The sequence below is a fragment of the Ovis canadensis genome, chromosome 10 (assembly GCF_042477335.2).
Source record: "Ovis canadensis isolate MfBH-ARS-UI-01 breed Bighorn chromosome 10, ARS-UI_OviCan_v2, whole genome shotgun sequence".
Classification (NCBI taxonomy): domain Eukaryota; kingdom Metazoa; phylum Chordata; class Mammalia; order Artiodactyla; family Bovidae; genus Ovis; species Ovis canadensis.
The window spans coordinates 84,768,679-84,795,362 of record NC_091254.1 but is presented as its reverse complement, the minus strand read 5'-3'; the positions used below and the strand labels follow the sequence as shown (position 1 = coordinate 84,795,362).

General features: G+C 38.2%; 1 protein-coding gene across 2 annotated transcripts in view; it reads right to left on the bottom strand.

Annotated features, from left to right (window-relative positions):
- Nucleotides 1-210: 210 nt before the first annotated feature.
- The window catches only part of LOC138446666 (ATP-binding cassette sub-family C member 4-like), a 307,920-nt gene continuing 281,446 nt past the window's right edge, over nucleotides 211-26,684 (bottom strand). For both annotated transcript variants that reach the window (XM_069601887.1, XM_069601886.1), the window contains one exon: nucleotides 211-2,073. In XM_069601887.1, coding sequence (XP_069457988.1) covers nucleotides 2,035-2,073 — 39 coding nt within the window. In that variant the 3' untranslated portion in view covers nucleotides 211-2,034. The remainder of the gene's footprint in view (nucleotides 2,074-26,684) is intronic.

The window sequence follows — 26,684 nt, the reverse complement described above, 5'->3', positions numbered from 1 at the left end:
GGTCATCACATCACAGCTCCCATGGGGTTAGCTAAGGTCATCTGGCCAGTGCTCCACCTTGATTTTTTCCTCTACCCTATCCCATTTCTTCCCTCTTGATTCCACAAGTGCTGATCCTAATGGCACCTTTAATACATATGCCAGTACTGAACTCCATCCAAGTCTGCATGTCAGAGAACCAACCTGTAGCACATATCAAAAAACATTCAGTTCTTGGACAGGATTTTTATTTGAAAACACTGTTTACATACATACTTATAACATTTCTAAATCAACAAGTAAAATATAAAATTGAAACAAGGACTCTCTGTGTGAGTGTGGTTACCTTTGGTTTAAAATCCTCAACCTAATGTCTGACTAAAACAAAATTAAGTTTTAGGTTAATAACTAAAGAAAATTAGTTAATATATTAAAGAAAATTTATATGTTGAACCATATGAAATTGCCATTTTTTAATGGTTAAAAAAAAGGTTGGGTGTGATTTTCACACGGTTTAATGTCATAGTAAAAAGCAATTAGCATTTGAAATTTAGAGAACATTACACTTATGGACAACTCATGGGTAAAAGATATAGTGAATAAAATTAAAAATTAGAAAATACCTAAATACTATGGTTATTGATCAGTGCTAGGTACCAAAACTTGTAGTTGCAGCTAAAGTGAGTCTTGGGAGAAAAATGTGGGTTTTACGTACTTAACTTTTAACTTAATCACTTTTCTAATATAAGTTTCGAATTTAAGAATTTACTGAAAAAATCACAAAATAAATGAAGAAAAGTTAAAGGAAAGAAAGAATAATATAGTGAGATTAAAAAAAAACCAACAACAAACAACCCACCAAAGGATCAATCAGCAAAAAAACTTATTCTTTGAAAATTAATAGGAAAAAGTCATTCAAGATTTTTCGGGGGGGGGGGGTGGGAAACAAGGCAGAGTCACAAAGTTAAAAAGCAAAGAACAACATAATTATAGACGCTGCAGAGATTAAACATTTAAGATACTATGAATAATTTTATGCCAATCAAGCTCAAAACTCACAGAAACAAATCCACTCCTAAAGAAATAAAACTTAACCAAAAATGACTGTAGAAATAACACACTGAAAAGTACTAAAATAATTAACCAAAAATTAAGTAGATGATGATTGTTGTACAATATTGTGGATACAATTAATGCTATTGAATTGTAAGTTTAAAAATGGTAATATGACAAATTTTATGTTATCTATACTGTACCATTTAAAAAATGTAAAAAAAAAAAATCCCCAATCTAGAAGACAATCAATTATCATGTTCTTCATTATCAAATGCCCTCAGAGAGCTCCTGTTTTAGAAAGCATGTTTTCTCTCCCTTCTCTTTTAAGATATAAAATTAAATATCATCCTTCTGTATCTTAATCACATATCTTCTTTTTTGGGGCCACAACTCTCCCCTATAATATCACTTAGAGTATATTTTTTGTTTTTTCCTATCAGTTTTCTCTGAAGTATTTTAACCAGAGGTCTTTGGGTGGAATAATTGATCCTACTTATATTAAAGGCAGTTGTGAAACAAAACAGCAACTTCACAGTCTTCAAGTAAACAGAATCCTTTATATAACTGGAAAGTAATATGTAATCCTGGAAACAGTAAAAAAAAAAAAATCTGTGACAAATTTGCTTTATAACTTAGAAAATGAGCTTTAGCTCTGGACTCTCTCAAGGCACAAAACCTGGGAGACAGCTTTTATTGGTGGCTTGCTTCTCTGATTTGGATAAGGAAAAAATGAATAGTATAACCTGTAAAAATAGTGTCATTTTGTAAGAATTTGAAATCATTGTGTGAAGTTGGAGAGAGATAAATCCAAATAAACTAACATCTTGTATGTGTAAATATTTGTTGCTGGTATAAAGAAGTACAATATAGTTTATGCAATGGAAATACTATTGAAGAAATGCCTTCAAAATAGACTTGACTTCACAGGAGGATCACAATGCTATCTCAAAAACTGTTAAGATTAAGATCTGTCCATTGGAAGCATTCATAACCACATGGTTACTGAGCATCATCTGGATATTTCCTTCTGAAGTACACCTGAAAAAAAAGAAATAAAAACAACATGATTAAAAGCTGTAAATTCCTCCTAAAGCAATGCATTTCTAGGGTCACTTCTTCATGTGAAGCAAATCATAACACTAATGGAGGCACAATTTTTAAACCCAGTGATGTGTTTATTCTATGAAGGATGTAGCCCCATTAAAACCCTCAGTGGGACTGGGCTGAATGCCAAATGTGATTCCCTTGAGTTCTGATCATTCTGATTCACAGATAAGCTTTAATCAGTAATTGATAACCAAAATCATTTTATACAATTAAAACATGGAGATAAATTATAAACAAGATGACAAAGAGGCTGGGAAATCTAATGTTTGCATGAGGGTTTCTCACTTTTACACAAAAATGAGCACCATCAATCCGGATGTTAATATCAGGTTTGCCAGGCCTTTGAATTCTTGAATTTTACCAATTTCTAGCTGAGCTGGAAGAGACAGAGGTTTTCTGATAAATGTATAATCAGAACATAAAGGAAGTGAAACTCTGTCAAGTTTGTCTGTTCCACAATCATCAGTTTTTGTAGCTGCACCATATCTTGGTTTCTTGACGAATGCACATAAGAAAATGAAATAATGTCAAGGCTTGTGAGCTCTTACCTCTAAATGTGTTTAGGTGAAAAAGGACTTCAAATGTCATTTTTTTCCCGAATAAGAATGTGTAAAGTTTTGTTTGAGTGTCTAAAACAGAAAATGTGCCATCTATCTGAAGCTGACTCATGTCATGAGCTAGGTTGCCAGGTCATGTGATTCCAGAATCATTTTCTAAAACTTGATTCTAAGTCCATTTGTAGATGCTATCAACAAAGTTATCATGAGAGATAGTGGGCTTCACATATGAAACAGAAAAGCTCTGAGACACCTACCTTTATATTAGGTGTACGTTTTCTCTTATAACTTGCACATTCGCTGCTCCCTAAACAGCAATGCGTATGAAATGCTATATACCAAAATGTCCCTTAAGTTAAGCAGAAAACAAGAAATTCTCCAAGAATATTTAGGACCCATGGATGAAATCTGAGGCTAGTTCCATTACAAATGCAAGGATTATTTTTTTAAGCGTGGGGGTGGCGGGGGGAGGGGGGGGAGGTTGGTGCTTTCTATCCAGTGGTTCAGAATCCACCTGCCAACGCAGGGGACAGGTTTGATTCCTAGTCCAGGAAGATCCACATGTCATAGGGAAATTAAGCCTGTGTGCCATAACTACTGAGTCCACATATCTCTACTATGAATCCCGTATGCCACAACTACTGAAGCCAGTGCACCCTAGAGCTCATGCTCTGTAACAAGAGAAGTCAGAAAAGCCTGCACACCACAACTATAGAATAGCCCCCCTGCTCACCACAACTAGAGAAACCTTTTGTGCAGTAATGAAGACCCAGCACAGCCAAAACTAAATAGATAAATAAAATAAATAAATAATTTTAAAGTAACAAAAGTAAGCCCTTCTGAGATGGCATTGTTGGGGGCACTCAAGTTGAGGGGCAGGCCCCCATAGGAGCTTCTTTGTCTGTGTACTCTGAGGTGGCAGGATACTGCCTACATGAGCTCCAGGGGTGGGTGTAAGCTGATGCTGCCACCTCAGACTCCAGAGGCAGGCGCAGACAGATGCCACTACCGCCTCCAAGGGTCCTGTGAGTTGGTGCAGGTCACTTCCCCCACCTTCCTTGAAGTATGCATGGCTCATCACCACTGCCGAGGCACCCGTGACTGGGAGCCAAGTGCCTTCCTGGGAGAGTACACATGCCATCAGTTCAGATCAGTCGCTCAGTCGTATCTGACTCTTTGCGACCCCATGAATTGCAGCACGCCAGGCTTCCCTGTCCATCACCAACTCCCAGAGTTCACTGAAACTTATGCCCATCGAGTCAGTGATGCCATCCAGCCATCTCATCCTCTGTTGTCCCCTTTTCTTCCTGCCCCCAATCCCTCCCAGCATCAGAGTATTTTCCAATGAGTCAATACTTCGCATGAGGTGGCCAAAGAATTGGAGTTTCAGCTTTAGCATCAGTCCATCCAAAGAACACCCAGGACTGATCTCCTACAACCATGACTGATCTCCTATACCCACGACTGATCTCCTATACCCACACAACTGCACACCCCCTATCAAGGGGAAAACAGCCAGTATATGCTGAGGAAATAGGTGGCAAGCATCAAAACCTAAAACAGTCCTTCTACCAAAAAATAAATAAATAAATAAATCCACAAAAGCTACAGAGGGACACTCCCACATATAAATAACCCTCTAAGACAACAGTAGATAATTGTTTCACCTAAATTCAGAGGAAGAGAAACATAAGCAAAATGAAGAAGAGGAACCACTCTCAGTTAAAAGACCAAGAGAATTCCCCTGAAGGAATAATGAAACAGATCTCTTCAGTCTAATAGACAGCAAGCTCAAAAGGAGGCAATTAAATACTGAAGGAATTAAGAAAGCCTATCAACAGAAATGCAATTTACTGGGAAAAGGAACTAGAAACTATAAGGATTCAGGAGAATGCCTTTGCTGAGACTAAAACTGAGCTCAAGGCAATGAAAAGCAGAGTGAATAATGCTGAAGAAAGAATAAGTGACCTGGAAGATAGAATAATGGCAATTATTCAATCAAAATAGCAGACAAAAAGTCAAATGAAATATTAAAGCAATATAAGAAAGCTATGGGATAATATAAAGCAGGGCATTCTATATATAATAGGGATTCCAGAAGAAGAAAAAGAAAAGAAAATTGAAAATTTATTTGAAAAAAAAATAAAACTTCCTAGATACAAGATGCACAGAGAGCCCCAAACAATATGAACCCAAACAGTCCTATTCCAAGACATATTATGATAAAAATGGTAAAGTTAGAGATAAAGAGAAGATTCTAAGGACAGCAAGAGAAAAACAAAGCTCATTTAAGAGAACTCCCATAGGCTATCAGCTGATTTCTCTACAGAAACACTACAGGCCAGAAGGGAGTTGAAAAGTATATTGAAAGTATTAAAAGAAAAAAAAATCAACTCAATGGACATGAATTTGAGCAAAGTCCAGGAGACAGTGAAGGACAGGGAAGCCTGGCTTCCTGCAGTCCATGGGGTCACAAGGAGTTGGACATGACTGAGTGACTGAACAGCAATACTCTACCTGGAAAGATTATTTAGAATGGCAGAAGAAATAATTTCTCAGATAAGCAAAAACTAAAGGAATACAGCAATGCTAAAACTATCCTAAAAGAAATATTGAAAAGTCACCTCTAAATAGAAAAGCAGCAGGAAGATCTAGGAAGGAGGAAATCATAATTGAAAAGTAAATCACCTAAATTAGTGAGAATACAGGTCAAAAAAAAAAAAAAACCTATTTGTGAAAGCAATGATAAACACAAGGAGCAGCAAAAAGATAACCATGAAGATGTAAAAAGGGACATTAAAATCATATTATGTAGGGAAAGGTGTGAAAGTATTAGTTGCACAGTCATGTCTGACTTTTTGCAACCCCATGAACTATAGTCCACCAGGCTCCTCTGTCCATGGAATTCTCCAGGCAAGAATACCAAAGTGGGTTTCCATTCTCTTCTCCAAGGGATCTTCCCAACCCAGAGATCGAACCTGGGTCTCCCAAATTGCAGGAAGATTCTTTACCATCTGAGCCACCAAGCAAGCCCAAATATGTGGGGAAGGAGAATAAGTAAATGCAAATTCTTTTTCTTATTTTTAGAATGTGTTTGAGCCTATCTGACTAACAGTGTAAAGCAAGCAGATACATAAATGGGTTAACATACTTGAAAAATGGGGCAACCACAAGTCAAAAACATACGATAGAATGACAAAAGACAAAAAGAAGAGAATAAAATAAAGCATAAAGTTAAATCATTAAACTATGAAAAGAAAGACAAAAATAAAAAGAAAGGAACAAAGAAATAAAGAATCAACTCAGATAGGCAAAAACTAAAGGAATACAGCAATGCTAAAACTATCCTAAAAGAAATATTGAAAAGTCACCTCTAAATAGAAAAGCAGCAGGAAGATCTAGGAAGGAGGAAATCACAATTGAAAAGTAAATCACTTAAATTAGTGAGAATACAGGTCAAAAAAAAAAAAAAAAAAGAGAAACCTTGGAAAACAAGGTTTGAAATAGAAATAAATATATATGTATCAATAATTACCTTAAATGTCAATGGGTGCAGAATCAAAAGACACACAGTTGCCAACTACATTAAAAACAAGAACCTAGACTCAGGGAACTCAAACAGGGGCTCTGTGACAATCTAGAAGGGTGGGATGGGGAGGAAAATGGGAGGTCGGTTCAGGAGGGAGGTTCACTGGTGTACCTATGCCTGATTCTTGTTGATGTATGACAGGAAACCACAAAATTGTGTAAAGCAATTATCCTTCAATTAAAAAAAATAAATTAAAAAAAATTTGGAAAAAGAAAAGTACCAAGAGCCTACAAGAGACCCATGCTGCCTACAATACTCAACTTAGGCAAAAGATACACACAGATTGAAAGTGGGGAGATGAAAAAAGCTATTTCATGCAAACAGAAATGACAGGAGAGCAGGAATTGCAATACTGTACTCATCAAAAATAAATAAATAAAAAAGACTTTAAAACAAAGACAATAAAGAAAGAAAGAAGGACATTCTATAATGATTAAGAAAAGGTCATTACAAAAAGAGGATTTTACATTCAGCAACATATATGCACCTATAGGAGCATCAAAATACATAAAACAAATACTAACACACATAACAAGAGAAAGCAATAAGAATACAATAATAATAGAAGACATTAACACCCATTCACATCAATGCACAGATTTTCCATACAGAGAATCAATATGGCAACAGAGGTCCTAAATGATACAATAGAAGAGTTAGACTTAATTGATATTTTCAGAACACTACATAAAAAAAAAAACACCCAAAGTATACATTCTTATCAAGTAGACACAGAACATTCTCTAGGATTTACCATGTATTAAGGCACAAAATTAACCTTAAAAAATTTGAGTATAGAAATTATTTCAAGCATCTTCTCTGACCACATGGCATGAAACTAGAAATCAACTACAGGAAAATAAACAAGAAAAAAAAAATTACATGGAGACTAAATAACACACTACTTAAAAACCAGTGGGTCAATGAGACAATTAAAAAGGAAATTAAAAAATATCTTGAGACAAACAATGAAAATGTAACTATACAAAATCTATTTGGATTCGATTGCTCAGTCATGTCCAATTGTCTGTAGCAGTATGGACTGCAGCCCACCAGGCTTCTCTCTCCATGGGATTTTCCTGGCAAGAATACTGGAGTAGGTTGCCATGTCCTCCTCCAGGGATATTCCCAACCCAGGGGTTGAACCTGCATCTCCTGTGTCTCCTGCATTGCATGCAGATACTTTACCACTGTATGGGGCTTCCCTTGTGGCTCAGATGGTAAAGAATCCACCTGCAATGTGGGAGACCTGGGTTTGATCCCTGGATTGGGAAGATCCCCTAGAGAAGGGAAAGGCTACCCTCTCCAGTATTCTGGCCTGGAAAATTCCACGGACTTTATAGTCCATGGGGTCCCAAAGAGTCAGACACAACTGAGCATGTTTCACTTTCACTTTACCACTGAGCAACTGGGGAAGCCCCACAAAACTATGCTACGCAGCAAAAGCAATTCTTAGAGGGAAGTTTATAGTCATACAGGCCTTCATCAACAGAAAAATCTCAAGTAAACAACCTAACCCACCACCTAAAAGAATTAGAAAAAGAAGAACAAACAAATCCTAAAATCAACAGAAAGAAGGAAATAATAAAGATCAGGGGAAAATAAATAAAATAGAGATTTTTAAAAATTGAAAAAAATCAACAAAACCAAGAGCTAGTGCTTCGAAAGAGTAAACAAAATCGACATACTTCTAGCCGGGTTCACCCGGAAGAAAGAGAGAACCCAAATAAACAAAATAGAAACTCAAAAAGGAAAAATCTCAACTGGTATCACAGAAATACAAAAAACCATAAGAGAATACCAATTATGTGCCATCAAATTTTGCAGTCTAGAAAAAATGGACAATTTTCTAGAAACACATAACCCAACAAAACTGAAGCAAGAAAAAATAGATAATTTGAACAGAGAAATCACTAGAACTGAAACAGAATCTACATTTTAATAACTCTCTACAGACAAAAGTCCAGGACCAGATGGCTTCACAGGCAAATTCTACCAAACATATGAAGAAAAACGCATAGCAATTCTCCTCAACCTCTTCCAAAATATTAAAGAGGAGGGAATACTCCCAAAATCATTCTATGAAGCCACCATCACCCTGATAATAAATCAGACAAAGATAACACCAAAAAAAGAAAATGACAGGCCAAAATCTCTGATGAATCTATTGATAGATGTGAAATTTATCAACACAATGTTAGCAAATTAAATAAACCTACACATAAAAGAGATACACCATGACCAAGTAGGTATGGATATGGTGACCAAGTGGGTATTCATCCCAGATTCATAAGGATGGTTCAACACATGCAAATCAATGTAATATACCACATTAACAAAAGAAATTTTTTTAAAAAAACACCTGATCATCTCAATACATGCAGAAAAAGGATCTGATAAAACTCAATGCCTATTCATGATAAAAACTCTTACTAACATGGGAATAGAGGGAACATATCTCAACATAATAAACGCCATTTATAAAAACCCACAGCCAATATAATACTCAATAGTGAAAAGCTAAAAGCATTCCTGCTAAAATCTGGAAAAAGACAAGGATGCCCATTCTCACCACTTCTTTTCAGCATAGTATTTGAAGTCCTAGCCACAGTTAGAAGACAATTAAAGAAATAAAATTCATCCAAATCAGAAGGAAACAGGTAAAACTGTCAGTATATGCAGATTCCATGACACTGTATAAAGAGAACCCTAAAGACTCCACACCATAACTGCTAGATCTAATAAATGAATTCAACAAAGTAGCAAGATACAAGATTAACGTTCAGAAATTGTTTGCAATCCTTTACAGTAACAGTGAAATATCAGAAAGGGAATACCTTTTAAAACTCATAGCAAAAAAGAAAAAAACCTTGGAATAAACCTAACCAAGGAGTTGAAAGACATATGCTGAGAACTATAAAACACTGAAAAGGAAATTAAAGATGACTGAAATAAATTGAAAAATATTCTATGTTCTTGAATTGGAAGAATCAATATTGTTAAAATGGCAATACTATCCAAAGAAATCTAAAGATTTAATGTGATCCCTATCAAACTACCCATGACACTTTTCTCAGAACTAAAACAAATAATCTAAAAATTTATATGGAACCACAAAAGATCCAGAATTGCCAAAGAAATCTTGAGAAGGGAAAAAAGCACCGAGAGGCATAACTCTCTCAGACTTCAGGCAATACTGCAAAGCTACAATAATCAAAGCAGGGTGGTATTGGTGCAAAAATAGCATAAAAATCAATGGAATAGAATAGACAGCCCAGAAATAAACCCACATACCTACTGTCAATTAATCTTCAACAAAGGAAGTAAGAATATAAAATGGGGAAAAGATAGTCTCTGTAGCAAGTGGTGCTAAGGAAGTTGGACACCTGCATGTTAAGCAATGCAGGTAGAACACACCCTCACATCATGTGCAAAAATAAACTCACAATGACTTAAAGACTTAAACATAAGACATCACACCATACAATGCCTAGAAGAAAGCATAGGCAAACATTCTCTGACATAAATTATACCAATGTTTTCTTAAGTCAGTCTCCTAAGGCAATAGAATTAAAAATAAAAATAAACAAATGGGACCTAATCAAACTTACGAGACTTTGCACAGCAAGGGAAATGATAAAACAAAACAAAAAGACAACCTATAGAATGGGAGAAAAATATTTGTAAATGATGCAACAGACAAGGGCTTAATTTCCAAAATATACAACTGATACAGCTGATACAACTCAACAAAATAAAAACATACAACTCAACCAATAAATGGGCAGATCTTAACAGATATTACTCCAGAGAAGGCATGCAGATGGCCAGTAGGCACCTGCAAAGATATTTGACATCACTAATTATTAGAGAAATGCAAATCAAATCTACCACCTCACACTGGTCAGGATGTCCATCATTAAAACTCTACAAATAATAAATTATGGAGAGGGTGTGGAGAAAAGGGAACCCTCCCACACTAATGGTGGGAATGTAAGTTGGGCTTGATACAGCTACTATGGAAAACAATACAGAGGTTCCTCAGAAAACTAAAAATAGAATGACTTTATGATCTAGCAAACCCATTCCTGGGCATATGCCCAGAAAGAAACTAGAATTAAAAAGATGCATGCATACTTATGTTTATAGCAGCAGTATTCACAATAGCCAAAACATGAAAACAACCTAAATGTCCATCAACAAGGTAATGGATAAAGATGTGGTATTGTTGGGCATACACACCAAAAAGCCAGAACTGAAAGAGACACATATATGCCAATGTTCATTTTAGCACTGTTTACAATATCTAGGACATGAAAGCAACCTAGATGTCCATTAGCAGATGAATGGATAAGGACGTTGTGGTACACATACATGATGGAATATTACTCAGCTATAAAAAAGAATACATTTGAGTCAGTTTTAATGAGGTAGACGAAACTGGAGCCTATTACACAGAATGAGGTAAGTCAAAAAGAGAAACACCAATATTAACAAATATATATGGGATTCAGAAAGATGGTAATGGCAATTCTATATACAAGACAGCAAAAGAGACACAGGTGTAAAGAACAGACTTTTGGACTATGTGGGAGAAGGCGAGGGTGGAATGATTTAAGAGAATAGCACTGAAACATATATATTACCATATGTGAAATAGATAACCAGTGCAAGTTCGCTGTATGAAGCAGGGCACTCAAAACTGGTGTTCTGCAACAACCCAGAGAGGTGGGATGGGGAGGGAGATGGAAGAGAGGGTTAAGGATGAGGGGACACATGTGCACCTGTGGCTGATCCATGTTGATGTATGACAAAACCATCACAATATTGTAAAGCAATTAGCCTCCAATTAAAGCAAATAAAATTTTTTAAAAAGACGTGGTACATAGTGCCAAGGAAAGATACTACTCAACACGGTCTTCATTTAAAAAAAAAATGTTGTACATATACACAATGGAATACTACTCAGCCATAAAAAGAATAAAATAATATCATCTGCAGCATCATGGATGCAACTAGAGGTTATCATACTAAGTCAGAAAGAGAAAGACAAATACCATATGATATCACTTACATATGCAATGTGAAATATGGCACAAATTAACGTATCTACAAAACAGAGACAGACTCACAGTCAAGAGAACAGACTTATGGATGCCAGCGGGGCAAGGAGAAGGGAGTGGAAGGGACTAGGAGTTTAAGGTTGGTAGATGTAAATCATTACATTCAGAATGGATAAAAACAAGGTCCTGGGACTTCCCTGGTGGTCCAGTGGTTAAGATTCTCCTTGCAGTGCAGGGGGCATGGGTTTTGATCCCGGACTAGAAAAATAAGATCCCACATACTGTGGAGAAACGAAGCCTGTGTACCACAACTAGAAAGTCCATGCGCCTCAACAAAAGATTCTGCATGATACAAGGAAGATCCCACATGCCGCAACTAGGACCCAACAAAGCCAAATAAATAAATATATTACAAAAAAAAAGGCCCTAATGCATAGCGTAGGGAACTATATTCAATATCCTGTGATTAAACCATAGTGGAAAAGAACATTAAAAAAAAAGAATGTATCATCAGTTCAGTTCAGTTGCTCAGTCGTGTCCGACTCTTTGCAACCCACGGACTGCACATGCCAGGCTTCCCTGTCTATCACCAACTCCCAGAGCCTGCCCAAACTCATGTCCATCCAATTGGTGATGCCATTCAACCATTTCATTCTCTGTCATCCCCTTCTCCTCCTGCCTTCAGTCTTTCCCAGCATCAGGGTCTTTTCAAATGAGTCAGTTCTTTGCATCAGGTGGCCTAAGTATTGCAGTTTCAGCTTCAGCATCAGTCCTTCCAATGAATACTCAGGACTGATTTCCTTTAGGATTGACTGACTTGATCTCCTTGCAGTCTCCCAAGGGAATCTCAAGAGTCTTCAACACTACAGCTCACAAGCATCAGTTCTTCAGCACTCAGCTTTCTTTATGGTCCAACTCTCAAGCCATACATGACTAGTGGGAAAACTAGAGCTTTGACTAGATGGACCTTTGCCTGCAAAGTCATGTCTCTGCTTTTTATTTTTCTATTATTTTTATTTTTTGTTGTTGTTGTTGTTGTTGACTGTTTTATTGTGGTCAACCTTGAATGGTACAATGTTACAAAGCTAGGAACAAGAATAGCAGCCAAGCTGCCAAAAGGATTATGAGTACATTCTTTGCTCACCATACTTTTAAGACTCAAAACAGTCAAATTAGCCAAAGGAATTTTACAAGAGAAACTATTTTAATCATTTTTGGGGAAAGAAAAAGTTGCTTAGATTTTCTTTTTTGCAGTTAAAACTTCCTACCTCCCAAGTATCAATATATGAATATCAACTATCATATATTTTTATTTCCTTGTTTTTATTTTTTTTAATTTTTATTTTTACTTTATTTTACTTTACAATACTGTATTGGTTTTGCTATACATTGATATGAATCCGCCACGGGTGTACATGAGTTCCCAATCCTGAACCCCCCTCCCACCTCCCACCCCATATCATCTCTCTGGATCATCCCTGTGCACCAGCCCCAAGCATCCTGTATCCTGTATCGAACATAGATTGGCGATTCCTTTCTTACATGATAGTATACATGTTTCAGTGCCATTCTCCCAAATCATCCCACCCTCTCCCTCTCCCTCAGAGTCCAAAAGTCCATTCTATACATCTGTGTCTCTTTTGCTGTCTCGCATACAGGGTTATCATTACCATCTTTCTGAATTCCATATATATGTGTTAGTATACTGTATTGGTGTTTTTCTTTCTGGCTTACTTCACTCTATATAATCGGCTCCAGTTTCATCCATCTCATTAGAACTGATTCAAATGCATTCTTTTTAATGGCTGAGTAATACTCCATTGTGGATATGTACCACAGCTTTCTTATCCATTCATCTGCTGATGGGCATCTAGGTTGTTTCCATGTCCTGGCTATTATAAACAGTGCTGCGATGAACATTGGGGTACATGTGTCTCTTTCTATTCTGGTTTCCTCGGTGTACATGCCCAGCAGTGGGATTGCTGGGTCATAAGGCAGTTCTATTTGCAATTTTTTAAGGAATCTCCACACTGTTCTCCATAGTGGCTGTACTAGTTTGTATTCCCACCAACAGAGTAAGAGGGTTCCCTTTACTCCACACCCTCTCCAGCATTTATTGCTTGCTGTCTCTGGTTTTTAATATGCTATATAGTTTGGCCATAGCTTTTCTTCCAAAGAGTAAGCATCTTTTAATTTCATGGCTGCAGTCACCACCTGCAGTGATTTTGGAGCCCAGGAAAATAAAGTCTCTCACTGTTCCCATTGTTTCCCCATCTATTTGCCATGAAGTGATGGGACTGGATGCCATGATCTTAGTTTTCTGAATGTTGAACTTTAAGCCAACTTTTTCACTCTCCTCTTTCACTTTCTTTTTTTTTTTTCTCTCTCTTTCACTTTCATCAAGAGGTGCTTTAGTTCTTCTTTACTTTCTGCCATAAGGGTGGTGTCATCCGCATATCTGAGTTTATTGATATTTCTCCTAGCAATCTTGATTCCAGCTTGTGCTTCTTACAGCCCAGCATTTCTCATGATGTACTCTGCATATAAATTAAATAAGCAGAGTGACAATATACAGCCTTGATGTACACCTTTCCCGATTTGGAACCAGTCCCTTGCTCCATGTCTGATTCTAACTGTTGCTTCTTGACCTGCATACAGGTTTCTCAGGAGGCAGGTAAGGTGGTGTGGTCTCTTTAAGAATTTTCCAGTTTGTTGTGATCCACATAGTCAAAGCCTTTGGTGTACTAAATAAAGAAGAAGCACAGCAAAGTGATTCAATTATACATGTAAATACATTCTTTTCTTTGTTTTCCTGGAACTTTCTTCTTCTTCTTCTTCTTCTTCTTCTTCTTCTTCTTCTTCTTCTTCTTCTTCTTCTTCTTCTTTTGTTTTTGTTTTTTGTTTGTTTGTTTGTTTGTTTTCTGCATCTCTGTGCATCAGAGATGGACACAACATTGTAAACCAACTATATGTCAATAAAAATAAAAATAAAAGTAAGGCTTTTGGAAAGTCTAATTGCATATCATCTCCCTCTTCCATTTTATTAAGCTAGCCAGATTTTGTGTGGTTATATGCATATATATCCCCTTTTTGAAACAAAAACATCCAAAATAACAAATGGAAATATGTTTCACTTTCTGTTTGCAGTCCTCCCCGAATCAGAGGACTCTTTTTCCCATATCTCTTCTCAATGTAATTTTTATGAAGAAAATGTTATTATTATCACCTTTTAGCCAAAATGGGCTTTGCTTCATGAATGGCTTCCCTATGTATAAACTCCTTGGTTTGACCTTTCTCTCTCTCATCTGTTTGCCCTGGTGTAGATCACACTCTGGCTGACAGCAGGAGTGAGAGAAGGCATCTTTATCACAGGGCAGGTTGCGAAGGGAGTTGAGATGCTGAGCGCTTGTTAGCAGAGTCCTTGTGGATGGGCTGCGTCTGGGATGGAGAAGCCCAGTCTCACCTCTCTCCTGGGACCACTGCTGATCCTGGAAAAATCACTTAAGCTCTCTCCACACCAGCTACTTCATTTGTGAAATGAGACAGTGACCTACCTCCTAGGAACTAAGTGATGGCTACAAACTGCAGGTTGAAAACATGCTGAGCTGAGTGTTGGGTGTGATTATGATGCTGCTCAGAGTGTGGTCCCTTAGCTCATGAAAAGTAGCAGCATCACCTGGCTTGAACAATGAAAACAAAACACCTGGAAGGCACCTTAATGAATCTTCTGATTTTATCTTTAAGCAAGCCCACAGCCTTAGTGGAAAGTGAAAATGAAGTCACTCAGCCATGTCCGACTCTTTGCGACCCCGTGGACTGTAGCCTACCAGGTTCCTCCGTCCATGGGATTTTCCAGGCAATAGTACTGGGGTGGATTGCCATTTCCTTCTCCAGAGCCTTAGTGGAGATGTATTTAATTCAGTGAATATAGTGACCAAGGAGCAGAAGGTGGTTAAAAGATTACTAACTCTTTCTATCCTGTGACTTTGAGAAGTTACTTGGGGACTTCTGTCTTAGTTTCTACATCTGAGGGATTATAGCACCAGCTCAGAATAGCTGTGAAGATTCAAGTAGATACAAGGCCAAAAAAAGTTCAAATTTCAGGGCAAAAAGACCAGTGAATGGTGGGTTTCTTGGCCCTATCCTCTTCCTTCTCTTGGATTTGTTCATTATAGTTCCTCTAATATAGGCTGAAACTAAGTCCAGTATTTAAACTCCAGTTTGTAAATAAAGCCACCATCATGGAATTTGATCTTAAACTGTCTGCCTGCAATGTGGGAGACCCGGGTCTGATCCCTGGATCAGAGAAGATCTCCTGGAGATGGCAATGGCAACCCATTCCAGTGTTCTTGCCTAGAGAATCCCATGGACGGAGGAGCCTGGTAGGCTACAGTCCACCAGGTCACAAAGAGTCGGACACGACTGAGCGACTTCACTTTCACTTTCAAAAGTAACAGAGCTTTAAAAGTTCCCCTGCATGGACAAAGGCCAGCAATCAATGATTTAATATATGTACAATTCTAGCTTAAGTCTCTGACCATTCATTCTCACTAAGCTGCATGGCCCTAGTTCAATCCCAGTAATCCTCAAACTCCTCATATTTAAAGCAACTAACTTTGGTGTACATACTGGCAGATAAATTATCCAAGTTAAAAAATGCTGGAGAGTTAGAAAGGATTTCCACTTTTAACACAATGAAATAATAAAAACTTATCTCTTCAAGAAAATTAGAGATACCAAGGGAACATTTCATGCAAAGATGGGCTCGATAAAGGACAGAAATGGTAGGGACCTAACAGAAGCAGAAGATATTAAGAATAGGTGGCAAGAATACACGGAAGAACTGTACAAAAGAGATCTTCATGACCCAGATAATCATGATGATGTGATCACTAATCTAGAGCCAGACATCTTGGGATGTGAAGTCAAGTGGGCCTTAGAAAGCATCACTACAAACAAAGCTAGTGGAGGTAATGGAATTCCAGTTGAGCTGTTTCAAATCCTGAAAGATGATGTTGTGAAAGTGCTGCACTCAATATGCCAGCAAATTTGGAAAACACAGCAGTGGCCACAGGACTGTAAAAGGTCAGTTTTCATTCCAATTCCAAAGAAAGGCAATGTCAAAGAATGCTCAAACTACCGCACAATTGCACTCATCTCACATGCTAGTAAAGTAATGCTCAAAATTCTCCAAGCCAGGCTTCAGCAATATGTGAACTGTGAACTCCCTGACGTTCAAGCTGGTTTTAGAAAAGGCAGAGTAACCAGAGATCAAATTGCAAACATCTGCTGGATCATCGAAAAAGCAAGAGAGCTCCAGAAAAACATCTATTTCTGCTCTATTGACTATGCCAAAGCCTTTGACTGTGTGGATCACAAGAAACTGTGGAAAATTCTGAAAGAGATGGGAATATCAGACCACCTACCCTGCCTCTTGAGAAATCTGTATGCAGGTCAGGAAGCAACAGTTAGAACTTGACATGGAACAACAGACTGGTTCCAAATAGGAAAAGGAGTACGTCAGGCTGTATATTGTCACCCTGCTTATTCAACTTCTATGCAGAGTACATCATGAGAAACGCTGGACTGGAAGAAACACAAGCTGGAATCAAGATTGCCGGGAGAAATATCAATAACCTCAGATATGCAGATGACACCACCCTCATGGCAGAAAGTGAAGAGGAGCTAAAACGCCTCTTGATGAAAGTGAAAGAGGAGAGTGAAAAAGTTGGCTTAAAGCTCAACATTCAGAAAATGAAGATCATGGCATCCAGCCCCATCAGTTCATGTGAAATAGATGGGGAAGCAGTGGAAACAGTGTCAGACTTTATTTTGGGGGGCTCCAAAATCACTGCAGATGGTGACTGCAGCCATGAAATTAAAAGACGCTTACTCCTTGGAAGAAAAGTTATGACCAACCTAGATAGCATATTCAAAAGCAGAGACATTACTTTGCCAACTAAGGTCCGTCTAGTCAAGGCTATGGTTTTTCCTGTGGTCATGTATGTATGTCAGAGTTGGACTGTGAAAAAGGCTGAGCGCTGAAGAACTGATGCTTTTGAACTGTGGTGTTAGAGAAGACTCTTGAGATTCCCTTGGACTGCAAGGAGATCCAACCAGTCCATTCTGAAGGAGATCAGCCCTGGGATTTCTTTGGAAGGAATGATGTTAAAGCTGAAATTCCAGTACTTTGGTCACCTCATGCGAAGAGTTGACTCATTGGAAAAGACTCTGATGTTGGGAGGGATTGGGGGCAGGAGGAGAAGGGGACGACAGAGGATGAGATGGCTGGATGGCATCACTGACTCGATGGACATGAGTCTGAGTGAACTCCGGGAGATGGTGATGGACAGGGAGGCCTGGCGTGCTGCGATTCATGGGGTCGCAAAGAGTCAGACACAACTGAGCGACTGAACTGAACTGAACTTCCCTTCCCTTACCCTCTCAGAAACACAGCAAGGATATTGGGAGATTTTTAAAAATTTTTCAATCTTTGATGAAATCAGGAGTCATTTGAAAACTCAAATGACAATAAATCAGGAGAGGTTGCCTTAAGCAACTGGATCCAATGGGCTGTGCCAAGACAGAGAGAGTATATAAGGGGAGTGGATCTCAACAATCATGGAAGGCACAGTTCTCCAACTAACTGGCAAATTCTAAGGTATACCCATGAGGAAGTACATAGATAGAATCACTATCTTTGCCTGAAGGATGTACACTGGTCAGATCCTAGGAGAAGAGAAATTCTGGATTGCAAGCAGCATTGACTGCCCAACTTTGCAAGTTAGAGAGGAATACAAGCTAAATGAATACAGGTTCTCATTTGTTTCTCCCTCGCCTATATATGTTCCCTCTCTCTCTCTCTCTCTCTCTCTCTCTTTCTCTCTCTCTCAGCCATGAGGAGCTTCTGTATAAAATAGAGAGAATTCCTTTTAGCCTGAAATGGTTACCTAGCCACAACATCTGGCAAATATATGATCTAGGAAAAAAACATTAAATTCAAAGGTGAGTAGTATGAATAACAACAATAAAAAAGAAGTATAGGATCTGTAAAGACACAAAAAATGAAGAAAAATAACAAGATAAACAGATGACAGATGAAAATACTCACTGAAAGATGAAAATTATAAAAATACATAATGCAATACATTAAAAAATATATACCATAGAACAATCAATCTGTGGACAACAGATAGACAGGAACGTTGGAAAACATGACACAGCAAAAGAAGATGATGAAGCATGCGTTGATAGAGATTGAAAGTGGAGTGGAAGAGGAACACAAAAGCATCAAAGAATGATCATTCTATAAGGTGCCACAAAGATTAGTCATTGCTGAAAAAAGTATGAAACATGAAGGACAGGACTAAGAATGCAAGGCACATAACTGTAAATTAATAAAAATTTTCAAAGGATTAAGGAGATAATAGCTTTATACAATAAACAAAGTATGTACAATATATACATATAGACATTTGTAAAGAAGAGAGTCCAATGAAATAAAAGGCACTCAAAGATATAATTCAAGTAAAGTTACAGTAAAAAAAAAAAACAAAAACCTTGAATGTGCAGACTAAGGAAGTCTTATGAAAAACTAATGACCTTCAACATGGAGAAAGAATTTTTTAAGCATCCAGTAAAGATTAGGTTATTTTAAATTAGAGAGACAACAGATAAATATTTCACACAGTTGATCTTTGATCAACAAAGGGGTTAGAGGCACTGACTCTCTGAACAGTTAAAAATCTGTGAATAACATTATAGTCAGCCTTCTGTATCAACAGATTCAATCAACAATGGATGGTATAGTACTACAGCACATATTTATTGAAAATAATCCACATGTAAGTGGAACCATGCAGTCCAAACCTGTGCTTTTCAAAGATCAATGATATTTACAATTAGTCAGGAATTCTAACTCAAATGGACCCTCCTTTAAGTTTTTACAGCCTTGTTTTCAACCTTTCATTTGTACTGCTACACAGAATAGTAAATACACTTAACGTTACATTGAATCTCAGTATAGAATCACTATCTACAGTTATCTATTCTGAAAAAAGTTTCATGCAATGTTCACTGTTACTACAATGGACACATTGCTACTTTTCTTCTATTCCATTCTTTTCTATCTCATTTCTTAAAACATGCTGGTCATGACTGGACTAAATAAATTTCACAGCCCTACTAATGAATCACAATCCAGAGTTTGAACAACACTATACTAGAAGACAAACTTTAGCAAACTAGAGATGGAAGAAGTATAATTTAAAACAAGAAAGCAAAATAATAGAGGTTAAAATATTTTTAAATATTTGAAGATAAAACACAATTTAAATAACTAAAATGTGGTAGTAGAAAGGAAAAAAGGGAACTATGTTTTTGATGTTTATAATGTGGAGTCAATAATAACAAAATATTCCTAGAAGAAATGAAAGCAACACACATACAATAGTGAGAAAAAAACAAACAAACAAACAAAAAATTACAGACTGAAAACTTAAAGGTTAAAAAAAAAAGACAACACTTAAAACTGAAAGGATAACATAAAAGAATTCATGTAAAACATACCTATAAGGGCTAAGATTAAACTCAGAGCTAAACCTAACTACTTACCATTGCAGGAGACACATCTACAATCTGATATTTAAAGACAGTTAAAAACATTTCAGGCAAATGAAAACAAAGTGAAAACAGAGGACTCCATTTTAGTCTTGAACTAGCTTGGATTCAGGCAAGAAACATTAAAAATATCAAAGAAAGGCACCTCAAAAATAGTGGAAAATATAATTCCTAGTGGAAACCCAAATCATGAATATTTGTGGACTGAAAAATCACTGCATCAAAATTATCAAAACAAAAATGACAAAAACTAAACCTGAAACACGGTGCAAGGTGAGACTAACTCACCTAAGCCCAAGTCACATCAAAAGAACCAAAATAAAGAAGGATAGAGAAACCCTAAGTAATGAAATTAATAACTCAATCTAATTACAAATTAAACTCTGTATCTTGGATTCCCTGGTAGCACAGTGCATAATAATCCGCCTACCAAAGCAAGGGACACAAGTTTGATCCCTGATCTGGGAAGATTCCACATGCCACAGAGCAACTAAGCCATGTGCCACAGCTGCTGAGCCTGTCCTCTTGAGCCTGTGAGCCGCATATACTGAGCCCACACACTGAAACTACTGATGCTCAAAACCCTAGAACGTGTGCTCCATAATAAGAGAAGCCACTGAGAATGAGAAGCAAGCATACTGCAATGAAGAGTGGCCTCTGCTCACTACAACTAGAGAAAGCCTGCATGCAAAAATGAAGACCCAGCACAGTCAGAAATAGAGTTAAAATAGTTGATCTTTTTAAATGCTCAAAGAACATTCACAAAAATTATCTATATACTAGAATACAAAAAGTTATTAACAAATAAACTTTCTGGGTGAAATAGTACAGATAACATTTTTTAAATCACAAAGCAATGAAATGAGTAAAATGAAGAGTAAATTAGAAAACAAATAGGGACGGTCCTAAGATGGTGGAGGAATAGGAGGGGGAGACTGTAAGGCCAGACCTCGGGGGCCATGATGGGCCGCTTCTCTCCTGCCGGCAGGAAAATCCTTAACAGAAGGATCCTCCCAGATCCCGAGGAACAATGACAGCACACTTCACCAGCTAAAACAATCCCCACCCCAGCAGCGTAAAGGACCTATCAGCCTGCATCACCTCAAGCTAACAACCTATCTGAACCCCCATCTACTAACCGTACCTTTTTTGGTGATCTTGCCAGACCATCCCTCACAACAAACGTATATAAACCACCCTCCAACACAGTCCAGGTATGGACTTCCTCCACCTGCCTTCTTCGGGTCCAGGAACCCCGCCCGGTAGCGCTTCGCCATTAAAGCCCTGTTTTTGGAGGGCTGGTCATCTTTTCCCTAACAAAGACCACTTTCTTCCCCACAAATTCATCAAAAGAACATTTAAACGCTGAGTAAATTCCACAAAACAACTTCTGAATGCCGGCAAAGGACACAAGGCACCCAGAAAAGCAGCCCATTGTCTTCAAAAGGAGGTAGGAAAAAATAAAAAAGATGAAAAAAGAGGTAGGGATGGAGTTCCATCCCAGGAAGGGAGTCATAAAAAGAGAGAAGTTTCCAAACACCAGGAAACACTCGCATGCCGAATCTGTGGCGAGCCTTGGAAGCACAGAGGGCAACATAACAGGGAGGAAAAATAAATAAATAACTAAAACCCACAGATTATAAGCCCAAGGGTAACTCCCCCAGCGGCGAAGCAGCACAGACACCTGCAGCCGCCACTACCAAGCGGGGACTGGGCAGGGAGGAGCGGGCTGCATTGCTGCATTGCCTGAATGCCCCGAGGGCAATCTGAGTGAAGTAACTTGGGCTAGCAAACCAGACTGTGGAATAGCTACCATGCAAAAAGCCCTAACATAAGACACCTCCAGGCCCGCACACAGAACAAAGGACTGAACAGAACTAGCCAGCTGCAGGCCATTCCCCTCTGGTGACAGGCAGCCAGAGCCAGAAGGGGGCAATCGCAGCCCCAGAGAGACATTATATACAAAACTGCAAGCAGGCTTCTTTGCTAACTAAGACTTCTTGGGGTTCTGGATGGTCTGTATCCACCTGAGAAGGTGCACCGGTTGTATACCCAGAAAAACAAGCGGCAGAGATGGGGGAGGTGCTAAGTCACAGAGACCGTGCTCGCCAAACACCTCATCACCTGAGCTGTTCGGACATGGGAAGGGCACAAAATGCAGGCCCAACTGAGTCTGCACCTCTGAGGACTACCCAAGTGCCTGAACCTGAGTGGCTTAGAGCTGGGAGATACATGCAGCCCAGGGCCGGCCTCGGATGGTTCCTGGCAGAGCAACCTACAGCCTAAGCAGTGTGGGCGGGGAGGGCACATGCGCCGTGAGTGTGGGCAGGCCCAGTGTGGCTGAGACACTGTGAGCACACGCCACTGTTATTTGTTTGCAGCGTCCCTCCCTCCCCACAGCACGACTGAACAAGTGAACCTAAAAAAACTCCACCACCGGCCCCCCACCCCTTGTGTCAGGAGGGAAATCAGACACTGAAGAGACCAGCAAACAGAAAAAGCTAAAACAGAGGGAACTGCCTTGGAAGTAAACGGTGCAATAGATTAAAACCTTGTCGTTAGTACCAGCAGAGCAACTACATAGGAAGGGGCCTATAGAGCCTGAGAAATATAAGCCGGACCAAGGAACTATCCAAAAATGAACTGATCCCACACTGCCTACAACAACACGAGAGAAAGTCCTAGATGTATTTTTACTATTTTTATGATCATTCTCTTTTTTTTAATTTTTTATAAATTTTTAAGTCCTCTATTACTCCTTTAATTTTCATTTTTATAACCTACTATTACTTTGCAAAAAAAAAGACGCTATTTTTAAAGCAAACTTCATATATATTTTTTTCTATATAATTTTTGTAACTTTGTTTTGTTTTGTTTTCTTCTTTTCTTTAATATTGTATTTTTTAAAGTCCAACCTCTACTCTAGATTTTTAATCTTTGCTTTTTGGTATTTGTTATCAGTTTCATACCTTTAAGAACCCAATCTTCAGTACCCATTTTTACTTGGGAGCGAGATTACTGGCTTGACTGCTCTCTCCCTCTTTGGACTCTCGTTTTTCTCCACCAGGTGGCCTCTGTCTCCTCCCTCCCCCTTCTCTTCTCTACCCAACTCTGTGAATCACCAGTGTGTTCCGGACGGTAGAGAACGCTTACGGAATGGATCACAGGCTGGATCTTTCTCTCTCCTTTTCATTCCCCCCTTTTATCCTTCTGGCCACCTCTGTCTCCTTCTTCCCTCTTCTCTTCTCTGTATAATTCCGTGAACATTTCTGAGCTGTCCAAATTGTGGAATGTACATAAGTGATTACTGGCTAGCTTGCTCTCTCCTCTTTTGATTCCACCTTATCTCATCCGGGTCACCTCTAACTCCCTCCTCCCTCTTCTCTTCTCCATGTAACTCTGTGAACCTCTCTGGGTGTCCCTCACTGTGGAGAAACTTTTCCTCTTTAACCTAGATGTTTTATCAACGGTGCTGTATAGAAGGAGAAGTCTTGAAACTACTGTAAAAATAAGACTGAAAACGAGAAGCAGGAGGCTTAAGTCCAAATCCTGAAAACACCAGAGAACTCCTGACTCCAGGGAACATTAATCGACAGGAGCTCATCAAATGCTTCCATACCTGCACTGAAACCAAGCACCACCCAAGGGCCAACAAGTTCCAGAGCAAGGCATACCACACAAATTCTCCAGCAACACAGGAACACAGCCCTGAGCTTCAATATACAGGCTGACCAAAGTTACTCCAAAACCACTGACAGCTCATAACTCATTACTGGACACTTCATGCACTCCAGAGAGAAGAAATCCAGCTCCACCCACCAGAACACCGACACAAGCTTCCCTAACCAAGAAACCTTGACAAGCAACCCATACAACCCCACTCACAGCAAGGAAACTCCACAATAAAGAGAACTCCACAAATGGTCAGAATACAGAAAGGCCACCCCAAACTGAGCAATATAAATAAGATGAAGTGACAGAGGAATACCCAGCAGGTAAAGGAACAGGATAAATGCCCACCAAACCAACAAAAGAGGAAGAGATAGGGAATCTACCTGATAAAGAATTCCAAATAATGATAGTGAAAATGATCCAAAATCTTGAAATCAAAATGGAATCACAGATAAATAGCCTGGAGACAAGGATTGAGAAGATGCAAGAAAGGTTTAACAAGGACCTAGAAGAAATAAAAAAGAGTCAATATATAATGAATAATGCAATAAATGAGATCAGAAACACTCTGGAGGCAACAAATAGTAAAATAACGGAGGCAGAAGATAGGATTAGTGAAGTAGAAGATAGAATGGTAGAAATAAATGAATCAGAGAGGAAAAAAGAAAAACGAATTAAAAGAAATGAGGACAATCTCAGAGACTTCCAGGAAAATATTAAACACCCCAACATTCGAATCATAAGACTCCCAGAAGAAGAAGGAAAAAAACATGAGAAAATACTTGAGGAGGTAATAGTTGAAAACTTCCCTAAAATGGGAAAGGAAATAATCACCCAACTCCAAGAAACCCAGAGAGTCCCAAACAGGATAAACCCAAGGTGAAACACCCCAAGACACATATTAATCAAACTAACAAAGATCAAACACAAAGAACAAATATTAAAAGCAGCAAGGGAAAAACAACAAATAACACACAAGGGGATTCCCATAAGGATAACAGCTGAACTTTCAATAGAAACTCTTCAGGCCAGGAGGGAATGTCAAGACATGCTTAAAGTGATGAAAGAAAATAACCTACAGCCCAGATTACTGCACCCAGCAAGGATCTCATTCAAATATGAAGGAGAAATCAAGAGCTTTACAGACAAGCAAAAGCTGAGAGAATTCAGCACCACCAAACCAGCTCTCCAACAAATACTAAAGGATCTTCTCTAGACAGGAAACACAAAAATGGTGTATAAACCCAAACCCAAAACAATAAAGTAAATGGCAGTGGGATCATACTTATCAATAATTATCTTAAACGTAAGTGGGTTGAATGCCCCAACCAAAAGACAAAGATTGGCTGAATGAATACAAAAACAAGACCCCTATATATGTTGTCTACAAGAGACCCACCTCAAAACAAGGGACACATACAGACTGAAAGTGAAGGGCTGGGAAAAGATATTCCATGCAAATAGATAACAAAAGAAAGCAGGAGTAGCAATACTCATGTCAGATAAAATAGACTTTAAAACAAAGGCTGTGAAAAGAGACAAAGAAGGACACTACATAATGATCAAAGGAACAATCCAAGAAGAAGATATAACAATTATAAATATATACACACCCAACATAGGAGCATCAAATATGTAAGACAAATGCTAACAAGTATGAAAGGGGAAATTAACAATAACACAATAATAGTGGGAGACTTTAATACCCCACTCACACCTATGGATAGATCAACTAAACAGAAACTTAACAAGGAAACACAAACTTTAAGTCATACAACAGACCAGTTAGACCTAATTGATATCTATAGGACATTTCACCATAAAACAATGAATTTCACCTTTTTCTCAAGTGCACACGGAACCTTCTCCAGGATAGATCACTTCCTGGGCCATAAATCTAGCCTTGGTAAATTCAAAAAAATTGAAATCCTTCCAAGCATCTTTTCTGACCACAATGCAGTAAGATTAGATCTCAATCACAGGAGAAAAACTATTAAAAATTCCAACATATGGAAGCTGAACAACACGCTGCTGAATAACCAACAAATCACAGAAGAAATCAAAATATGCATAGAAACGAATGAAAATGAAAACACAACAACCCAAAACCTGTGGAACACTGTAAAAGCAGCGCTAAGGGGAAAGTTCATAGCAATGCAGGCATACTTCAAGAAAAAAGAAAAAAGTAAAACAAATCACCTAACTCTACATCTAAAGCAACTAGAAAAGGAAAAAATGAAGAACCCCAGGGTTAGTAGAAGGAAAGAAATCTTAAAAATTAGGGCAGAAATAAATGCAAAAGAAACAAAAGAGACCATAGCAAAAATCAACAAAGCCAAAAGCTATTTCTTTGAAAGGATAAATAAAATTGGCAAACCATTAGCCAGACTCATCAAGAAACAAAGAAAGAAAAATCAAATCAATAAAATTAGAAATGAAAATGGAGAGATCACAACAGACAACACAGAAATACAAAGGATCATAAGAGACTACTATCAGCAATTATATGCCAATAAAATAGACAACGTGGAAGAAATGGACAAATTCTTAGAAAAGTACAACTTTCCAAAACTGAACCAGGAAGAAATAGAAAATCTTAACAGACCCATCACAAGCATGGAAATAGAAACTGTAATCAGAAAATTTCCAGCAAACAAAAGCCCAGGTCCAGATGGCTGAATTCTACCAAAAATTTCGAGAAGAGCTAACACCTATCCTACTCACACTCTTCCAGAAAATTGCAGAGGAAGGTAAACTTCCAGACTCATTCTATGAGGCCACAATCACCCTAATACCAAAACCTGACAAAGATGCCACAAATAAAGAAAATTACAGGCCAATATCACTGATGAACAGAGATGCAAAAAGCCTTAACAAAATTCTAGCAATCAGAATCCAACAACACATTAAAAAGATCATACACCATGACCAAGTGGGCTTTATCCCAGGGATGCAAGGATTTTTCAATATACACAATCCAATCAATGTAATTCACCACATTAACAAATTGAAAAATAAAAGCCATATGATTATCTCAATAGA